The sequence below is a fragment of the Salmo trutta genome, chromosome 25 (genome assembly GCF_901001165.1).
Source record: "Salmo trutta chromosome 25, fSalTru1.1, whole genome shotgun sequence".
In the NCBI taxonomy this organism is placed as follows: Eukaryota; Metazoa; Chordata; class Actinopteri; order Salmoniformes; family Salmonidae; genus Salmo; species Salmo trutta.
In genome coordinates, this window is record NC_042981.1 from 29,311,473 (window position 1) to 29,321,554 (window position 10,082).

Sequence of the window (10,082 nt, forward strand, 5' to 3'; positions counted from 1 at the left end):
ATTTACCAGAGATCTAATGTAAAATAAAATACACTGGTTGTAGCTAGTTAGTTGTCTGTCATGACAAATGACTTTTCCTGGGAGAATAATAAGGAAGAAGGGAACCATGTATTATGATACGGGCACAATATTCAGCTTTATGCTAATTCTAGGGCCTATATCAGTTTCTCACCATCAACCATTTATCAAGTCATTACCTGCCTTTCCCAGTATGTGATAAAAAAGGACTGTTCCATTTGATCTTCTAGTTCTAATTTAAAAACTCAAAGGAACGAGTCGTCACTCAACTCCCCTTTAGTAAATCTCACAAAAACAACAAGAGCACCAATAAATTAACCTGGACTTTTAATTAGTATTTGTTATTTTTCCACACAAAAAAGGATCTTATAGCTAGCACAGCCATTAAAAAAAAACTTCACCAAAACAGTCAGCAACACACTAAATGCCCTTTATAATAGTATACGTGTATGCACCAGTGTGGCATTTGCTACAGATTTTCAACCTGGAAAAACACTTAGAATTAGCAGTGAAATTCACACAACATACTCAAAGATTGAGTTGAACATAATCTAAAACTGAAGTTGAGTTTTTTGCATTAATGCTTGTCTGAGTATGGGTTGGTCTTCCATAGGCAATTTATCCCTTCCAGCTAGCTTGGATTCTATTTCTGTGTATTAATAATTTAGCCTTGCCCTCCCTGTCTCCCCTATCCTCATACCACTCAAGAGCCTCAGTTTGTCTTTCACTATAGCCCAACAATTCATATTTTTAGCAAATTACTTTGTAAGTATACTTTTTGTTATTTCAAGTAGACAGCAAAGTTGTTTGTGATATGAAGCGTAAGATTTTGGCAACACAAATTATACAGGAGAAGGCTTAAGTATACCCAGTAACTGAGTTGCAGCTTTCAGAGTATGGCAGACAACAGCCCCTCAGCTGGCAAATGTTCTTATTACATGTGGACTACTTAACTCAGCGTGCCATCAGTTTAGGTGTTGCAGAATAGGGTAATAAACATGAAAAAGCCAAGTAACTATGAAATTATGAATGAAGATGAAAACAGTGAGTAGGCCAAAAAGTGATAATGCATTCATATGAGCATAAGCAAAGGTAATATTCAGTAAGCACAGAACATACTCTTACATTTCATAAGTTACTCATTCCAATGTCTATTATGTCACAGGGCCAGGGGTTGAGAGCTTGGCCCTTATGCTAACATGTACAGGGCTTCAGGGAGTGTTCATCACTGTCCTGTTTGTCCTGCTCTCCCCACAGAGAAGTCATGTCTAGGTATAAATTAGTAGAACCCAGGAACGCATCCATCTCTTTCTTGTGAGCCTGTAGAACCAGCTGTGTCAACCGGACGAATGACTGGAAGATGTAAAGAAAATATATCACCACAATTGCCTCATGTTCCCCAACATAAGGTAAATATACTGAACAAAAATATAAAAAACGCAAACACGTAGTGTTGGTCCCATGTTTCATGAGCTGAAGTAAAATATCAACAGTTTCATACGCACAAAAAGCTTATTTCTCTCAAATAATTGTGCACAAATGTGTTTACATCCCTGTTAGCGAGCATTTCTCCTTTACCAAGATAATTCATCCACCCGACAGCCAGGAACTCCACATTTGGCTTCTTCACCTGCGGGATCATCTGAGACTAGCCACCCAGACAGGTAATGAAACTGAGGAGTATTTCGGTATATAGTAAAGCCCTTTTGTGGGGAAGACGCATTCTGATTGGCTGGGCCTGGCTCCCAAGTGGGTGAGCCTATGCCCTCCCAGGCCCACCCATGGCTGTGCCCCTGCCCAGTCATGTGAAATCCATAGATTAGGGCCTAATGAATGTATTTCAATTGACTAATTTCCTTCTATGAACTCTACCGCAGTAAAATCATAGACATTTTTTACATGTTTCATTTATATTTTTGTTCAATAAGGTCTATGTCTCACCTCATTTATGTTGCAGTTGGAGCAGGCACTTGTCTCAAAGAATTCCATTCCATAGGTTTTTGCTAGCTGTAACAAGAGCTCATTAAGGATGGAAAATGTTCAACTGTGTATGAAAGAAAATAGTTATTATGGCTGAGTCAAACAGTGAGATAAAGGCCAACCTTGCTTCCTTGTTCTTTAGGAACTTTCCTCATCTGCTCCTCATCAGCCTTGTTCCCCACCAGGATCCTCTGCACCTTGTCAGGGGCGAACTGAAACAGTGTGACAGGGTTGAGAAATAGACAACCGGGCACCAGTTCAATGAGAGACGATGTAAATACTAGGTCAGTCAAACACAGAAGCAGAGAAAAGGAGAAGGGGGGGACAAAAAGAATGACAGCATGAATGGAGAGGGCTGTGTTTTATCAGTAGGTGTTAGCCTTACCTCATCCACATCACTAGCCCACTTCAAAATGTGCTGAAAGGAGCTGGAACTTGTGATGTCATACACCAGGATAATTCCCTAGTGAAAGATCAAGAGGGGAGGGACTGTCATGACAGATTGTGAGCACATGACTAGGCACTTCATATTGTGTAAACTGCTTTTTAACTGGTACAGTTATTCATTCCTGAACAGGGATTATTGGTGTATAGAGAACCCACCTGTGACCGTCTGTAGTACTGTTTGGTGATGGTCTGGTATCGTTCCTGGCCAGCAGTATCCCTGCACACAGACAGAGGCAATCCCCAGTTTTACATGTGACCACATTTCAGAATATTTATAATCTTACTCAAATCAACAGGTACAGCTTATTTCAAACACTGTTTTACAGAATGTAAAATTCACAATTGTGATAGGTGTGTCAATAACTACTGTATATGGTAAGTCATTGTCTGGACGATCTTGTCACTCACCATATCTGTAGTCGTACTTTAATGCCATCTACTTGTAATGTTCTCATTTTGAAATCCACTCCTAAAAAAAGTTTAAAAATTACGTTTTGCAAGCAAACATGTATTACTCTTGGTCCTCCATCTCCCCATTGTTGAATTCTGTATCTCCCTCCAGTTTTCCTTACTGAGCTTGTGCTTTCATGCTTCTTTATACTTCCATTGCCGGACTGGAGTTTTACCGAAGCCTCAAAGAGTGTAGTCTAATCTCAATATATCCTATTAGTGCATCAAAACAGCCTGTACTAGTCAATAAGTAACCCTGGTAGGTTAACATTCATACCCCTGGGCTAAGGGTAACAGTGACACAAACTTGAAGGGGATACTGATGAGGACTGGGTTACTTAGACACCCACTTAACCCAGTTGAAGGTCCTTTCAAAATCGGTCTTTAGAGGTCATCTTGCTAAAGGGAATTCAATTGTTATTTACTACAGTGCATTCCTGCAGGGCCAAGGAAGACGTGACTTGGGTTGTCTATCGACTTCTGCATGAAAAATGTATACATTTAAAATGTCAGTGGTGTGAGTGATAGCTTCACAGTTGAAGAAGCGCAAAAACCCAGCAAATAGTCAGGTGCAAAAGGTCAGCTGCTTGCAACATTAACGTCACAACAAAAACCACACATGCCAACAAAGAGCTGAGGCAAACGCTTCACACCAGGATATGCTTCAGGTAACAGATTGGTGATTATTTAATCCATTTTGAATTCAGGCTGTAACACAATGTGGAAAAAGTCAAGGGGTGTGACTACTTTCTGAAGGCACTGTATGATGCCAATCTATACACAATACCCCATAATGGCAGTGAAAACATGTTTTTATAAATGTATTTATAAATGAGCTTTTCTTTAATTTTCACTGAACAAAAAATATAAAAACGCAACAATTTCTAAGATTTCAGAGTTAAGTACATAAGGAAATCAGTCAATTGAAATACATGGATTTCACATAACTGAGCAGGGGCACAGCCATTGGGAGCCAGGCCCACCCACTGGAGAAACCCAGCCCAAGCAATCAGAATGATCTTTTCCCCACAAAAGGGCTTTATTACCAGGCAGAAATACTTCTGTTTCAAAAGCTGTCCAGGTGACTGTTCTTAGATGATCCTGCAGGTGAAGAAACCAGATGTGGAGGTCCTGGGCTGATGTGGTTACACGTAGTCTGCGTTTGTGAGGCCGGTTGGACATACTGCCAAATTCTCTAAAATGAAGTTGGAAGCGGCTTACAGTAAAGAAATTAACATTCAATTCTCTGGCAACAGCTCTGGTGGACATTCCTGCAGTCAGCATGCCAAATGCACACTCCCTCATAACTTGAGGCATCTATGGCATTGTGTGACAAAATGGCACATTTTAGAGTGGCCTTTTGTCCCCAGCACAAGGTGCACCTATGTAATGGTCATACTGTTTCTTGACATGTCACACCTGTCAGGTGGATGAATTATCTTAGCTTAAAGAAATGCTTACTAATAGGGATGTAAACTAATTTATGCAGAACATTTGAGAGAAATGTTGGCATATGGAACATTTTGGGGATCTTTTATTTCAGCTCATGAAACATGGGACCAACAAGTCTTTACAAAAATATAAACGCAACATGTAGAGTGTACAACGTTGTTGATCCAGCCTCAGTTCTCCCCTATCACAGCCATTAAACTAACTGTTTTAAAGTCACCATTGGTCTCATGGTGAAATCCCTGAGCAGTTTCCTTCCTCTCCGGCGACGGAGTTAGGAAGGCCGCCTGTATCTTTGTAGCGACCGTGTGTATTGTTACACCATCCAAAGTGTAATTAATAACTTCACCATTCTCAAAGGGATATTCAATGTCTGCTCCCCCCCCCCACAACAAATCTCAATTTAATCAATTTTAAATTCAGGCTATAAGAACAAAACGTGGAAAAAGTCAAGGGATGTGAATACTTTAAGACACTGTATGATGCCAATCTGTTACCTGAAGCATATCCTGTTGTGAAATCTTTGCGTCAGCTCTGTGTTGTTGGTGAATCCAAACTGTGCTTCTAGTACTGTTTGAAACTGTTCCGATTGTCTGTTGACCTTGATTAACTTTTCTAGGAGGTCTGTGGGACGCTACCGTAGTATTTGATCCCCTGCTGATTTTGTACATTTGCCCACTGACAAAGAAATGATCAGTCTAATTTTAATGGTAGGTTTATTTGAACAGTGAGACCGAATAACAAAAAAAATCCAGAAAAACACATGTCAAAAATGTTAAATTGATTTGCATTTTAAAAGAGGGAAGTAAGTATTTGACCCAGTCTCAATCAGAAAGATTTCTTGCTCCCAGGTGTCTTTTATACAGGTAACGAGCTGAGATTAGGAGCACACTCTTAAAGGGAGTGCTCCTAATCTCAGCTTGTTGCCTGTATAAAAGACACCTGTCCACAGAAGCAAATCAGATTCCAAACTCTCCACCATGGCCAAGACCAAACAGCTCTCCAAGGATGTCAGGGACAAGATTGTAGACGTACAAAAGGCTGGAATGGGCTACAAGACAATCGCCAAGCAGCTTGGTGAGAAGGTGACAACAGTTGGTGCGATTATTCGCAAATGGAAGAAACACAAAAGAACTGTCAATCTCCCAAGGCCGAGGATCTTGTCAATGATCTCAAGGCAGCTGGAACCAGTCAACAAGAAAACAATTGGTAACACACTACGCCGTGAAGGACTGAAATCCTGCAGCGCCCGCAAGGTCCCCCTGCTCAAGAAAGCTCATATACATGCCCGTCTGAAGTTCGCCAATGAACACCTGAATGATTCAGAGGACAACTGGGTGAAAGTGTTGTGGTCAGATGAGACCAAAATGGAGCCCTTTGGCATCAACTCAACACGCCGTGTTTGGAGGAGGAGGGATGCTGCCTATGACCACAAGAACACCATCCCCACCGTCAAACATGGAGGTGGAAACATTATACTTGGGGTGTTTTTCTGCTAAGGGGACAGGACAACTTCACCGCATCAAAGGGACGATGGACGGGGCCATGTACCGTCAAATCTTGGGTGAGAACCTCCTTCCCTCAGCCAGGGCATTGAAAATGGGTTGTGGATGGGTATTCCAGCATGACAATGACCCAAAACACACGGCCAAGGCAACAAAGGAGTGGCTCAAGAAGAAGCGCATTAAGGTCCTGGAGTGGCCTAGCCAGTCTCCAGACCTTAATCCCATAGAAAATCTGTGGAGGGAGCTGAAGGTTTGAGTTGCCAAACGTCAGCCTCGAAACCTTAATGACTTGGAGAAGATCTGCAAAGAGGAGTGGGACAAAATCCCTCCTGAGATGTGTGCAAACCTGGTGGCCAACTACAAGAAACGTCTGACCTCTGTGATTGCCAACAAGGGTTTTGCCACCAAGTACTAAGTCATGTTTTGCAGAGGGGTCAAATACTTATTTCCCTCATTAAAATGCAAATCATTTTATAAAAAATTTTGACATGTGTTTTTCTGGATTTTTTTGTTGTTATTCTGTCTCTCACTGTTCAAATAAACCTACCATTAAAATTATAGACTGATCATTTCTTTGTCAGTGGGCAAACGTACAAAATCAGCAGGTGAGCAAATACTTTTTTCCCCTCACTATGTTACAAATGTTTTTTCTGCAGGTATAATAGTCATATTTAAAATTACTAAATTGGGTAATTTTGAATACATTTATTTAAATTGGCATCGGGCCGCTTCTGGGGGGGATTCTGGTAAGATGCCAGAAAAGTCGGCTTAATTCCTGTAGATGGAAACGGCCCGATGTACTTGGGCCGATTCTGGGCAGTCATTCATTTAGATTCTGGGCCGATTCAAATCAGTTCCAGCCCCCCGGAAGAGGGCTGCTTCCTCATCGCTAGCTGGGAATAGTCTCTACAAGGCAGAATGTTGAATAAAAAGATATTTGACTTCCTTTACCGGTTGTACATTAGTGATGGGAATTCAGAGTATTTTCATTGAGCTGACTCTGTTCAAAATGTAAATTTTTAGAACCAAAGAAACTTGTCAAATATCCAATGTAAAGCCCAAAAAGTAGTCCACCATTGTCAGATCATAAAATTCTCTTTCAATACATTTTTTCCTGAATAAATTAGATCACATGTAACAAAAAGTTTTTTGAAATGCTAAAATGGGCATGGACCAGAATGACACATTCTCCCTGTAGCTCAGTTGGTAGAGCATGGTGTTTGCAACACCAGGGTTGTGGGTTCGATTCCCACGGGGGGCCAGCACAGAAAAAAAAAAATGAAATTGTATGAAATGTATGCATTCACTACTGTAAGTCGCTCTGGATAAGAGCGTCTGCTAAATGACGTAAAATGTATTGTTTCTGCATTGAGGATTGACCCTCTTTAGAAAATTATTTTTAAACTTATTTGAAGGTAAGTAATTGTTGTTTTGAGCTAAAAAAAAAAAACAAATTTAAACTACAGATGAAACAGTATGAAAATTTCATGTCACGATTATAGTGACCAAAATTAGCACGGTTATCAGTATTATCGCGATATTGTTAAAATGTGCTGGAAATTTTCAAAAAGTACTGATACAGTGAAATTATTTCAGCAAGTTTTATATTGAAAATCAACAAACAAATAAAATGAACAGCACAATGCACTTTGTGTGCATAAACATTTAAATAATAACATTAAAGATGGCACCATGTCCCCAGGAGGTAAGTTTCCCCATGCGCGGGTTTAAATGAACACAACCTTAAGCAAATCAAATAAACAAAATTAGCAGCACTATGCACTTTGTGTGCATAAAGATTAAAATAATAACATTAAAGATGGTACCATGTGGCCATGAGGTAGGTTTCCCTAGTGCAGGTTATGAACACAACCTTAAGCAAATCAAAATGTGCATATAAAAGCAACACAAGTAAAGCAATGTGCATGTAAGAACAATACAACCATATGTAAACAAAGCCAATGTGCAGGTGTTGACATTAAAATAACAAAATGTGTAAACAAATCAAATGAACAGCACTGATTGTATGTCCGTTCTCTCCTTCATAAATAAATAAGGTGCTGCTGGCCTAACATCCTGTATGTATGCATCTTTGTTCACTTGAGATTGAAATGTAAAAATGTCAGCATTTTTACTTTGTCAGGTTTAAGTAGTGATCTGCGAGGGGAGAGAATGTGCACGCTGTCACTGAACACTCTCTGATGGCACGCTGGTTGCTGGGATGCACAAAAGCTCTGATGCATGGCCCCTCGTTGCATTGTAATTATTCACACATACAGTCTATCTTCTGTGTTGCATTTCAGTATATGCAATGACCCCATGTACAATTTACATAAATACAAATGAGTCTTTAGACAGTGATAGTAATTGCAAAGAGCCCAACAATTGACATAAATACGGGAGTCTTGTATAGGAGTCTATCGTGTTTCTCCTGTTGGAACACTTTTACAACCAATTCGACGACTGACGGGTTTTAAATGAACAAAATATTTTGGTTGGGTGACTAAACTACATAACGTGTTATCGTGTGCAATGGGCGAATAGAGTCTGCAGACACACGACGCATACAGCAGCAGAACTGTAGTGTTTTTACAGGAGTAGGTAGCACTGAAAGCTTCAGTTTACATGATTGACAAGCTATTAGTAAGTTAGACAAACCATGACATTTTCCCCCCATTATGCATTGAGCTAAAAGTTAACTTACCTTGCATTCACTTTAAAGTGGTCACGAAGATGACTCAAGAGATTTTAAGTGTTGCCCCCTTTCGCAGCGATTTTTTGTTGTTGTTGCAGGTTCTGCAGAAAGGGTGACCATCTTCGATTGAGTTTCCCTCAGCACTCTTGTAAAACCCAAAGTACGACCACACTTCAGATTTGGTCCTCTTAGAAGGCTGAAAAATCTCGAGCACTGTCACTGCCTTCCACAATGTTTTTACACAAACAAAACCCACGCCTGCTTCAGACTGTTGCCTACTTTGGTTGAGTTTTTCAAACCACGGTAATCAAACACGGTTTTAATGATAATTAAAACGATAATACTACTACGGTAACACTAAAACCGTGAAACCGGTAACCGTTTCACCCCTATTAACGACCTTCACTAAACAAATCCGTTCAAAAAGATGTTTGTTTCGAATGACCGATCACTATTGTACATGCTACTGGTCCTTTTGGTGGAAACAGGGTATCCACAGGAAAGTGTTGTTTACCAGACTGTTTGCGGCGGTGCTAGTCTGTCGCTCATATTTTCAATCTGTTGAAGCATTGCATGTGACGCACAACACACTAACCGAATATAGTGGACTGAAGCACGTTAATCCTCGCAATTAGCTGGACGTGTTCACTATTCAGTAAAGGCTTGGCCATATTAAGAAAGTGTTTTGTCATGTGCGAATTGCATCAGTATTGAAAATAAAAACCAGAAATATAGACAAGAATACTTTAGGTCGGGTTGATAACACTGACATTTTGTATCAGATTACTACCTCCGACATAGGGACAAAATCTACGGACAACAGGTAAACTAAGTTGAAATGAAGTTCATTCAACATTCTGTCTTGTAATGGAAACCAGTGTGTAAGTATTTCACTCTCAGATTCTGAAAAAATTGTGACCAAGGCCCTACTTATTTTAAGCACTTCTACTGTCCACAGTGGGCTCACTGGGGTGTCTAAACAAACTGTCCATAGCCAGGGCCCAGGAATTACATGTTATACATGGAAGATGAGAAAACAATCACCTGGTTCAAAGTTTGTAGTAGGTTCTCACTCTGTGAAACATTTCCTCTGTTTAAGTTTGTTAATGCTACAAAGGCAACCTTTGATACAGTTAGGACTACGGCGCAGTAGCGTTTCAGAAACATGTCCCTCAACAAAGATGTTGAAGCGCCCCATGATAAAACTACAAGAAAGTCCATTCTAGCTTTTCCTTTAGAATTACTTGCTATCAATCACTTGCACGAATCAACGGTCAAACTAACTAACCGATTGCAATCAACAACAGCTTACCAATAGTAGAGATATGCGATGAATTAAATTCGTTATCCGTGAACCTGCACAACAAACAAGTTTTCCCAACCCCGGAATCTCCTAAAATCAGCAACCTGAGCAAAACGTCGTACTGCTTTGCCATGGTGGACAAAACAAACTATGAAATAAAACATGCCTGTCGCATATTCCAAAGATATAGCATAGTTACTGATGAGGAAATTAGTTGCATTCCTTGTAGGTATTC

The 10,082-nt window shown here is 40.2% G+C and overlaps 1 protein-coding gene across 4 annotated transcripts; it reads right to left on the reverse strand.

The window, feature by feature from the left end:
* Positions 1-328: 328 nt before the first annotated feature.
* Positions 329-10,082, reverse strand: LOC115162356 (ras-related protein Rab-15). 4 transcript variants are annotated; one of them, XM_029713581.1, is made up of 8 exons: positions 9,857-9,922; positions 8,554-8,689; positions 2,854-2,914; positions 2,602-2,662; positions 2,384-2,461; positions 2,121-2,210; positions 1,960-2,025; positions 329-1,371 (listed from the first exon to the last, which is right to left on the reverse strand). In XM_029713581.1, the coding sequence occupies exons 2-8, from the start codon at positions 8,558-8,560 to the stop codon at positions 1,213-1,215; spliced, it is 522 nt and encodes a 173-aa protein (XP_029569441.1). In that variant the 5' UTR covers positions 8,561-8,689; positions 9,857-9,922; the 3' UTR covers positions 329-1,212. The 4 variants fall into 4 exon arrangements, with proteins under 4 accessions (XP_029569441.1, XP_029569443.1, XP_029569439.1 ...); XM_029713583.1 differs by having other exon boundaries at positions 8,554-8,645; positions 9,857-9,910; XM_029713579.1 differs by lacking the exon at positions 8,554-8,689 and having other exon boundaries at positions 9,857-10,082.

Bases quoted from the DNA above. Each gene is read 5' to 3' on its own strand.
- LOC115162356 (XM_029713579.1), bottom strand. From the start codon at position 9,980: ATGGCAAAGCAGTACGACGTTTTGCTCAGGTTGCTGATTTTAGGAGAT. The intron at 2,026-2,120 runs GTTGGCCTTTAT...CTCTTGTTACAG, and splicing joins CTAAAGAACAAGGAAGCAAG to CTAGCAAAAACCTATGGAAT. The intron at 1,372-1,959 runs GTGAGACATAGA...TACATCTTCCAG, and splicing joins CCAACTGCAACATAAATGAG to TCATTCGTCCGGTTGACACA.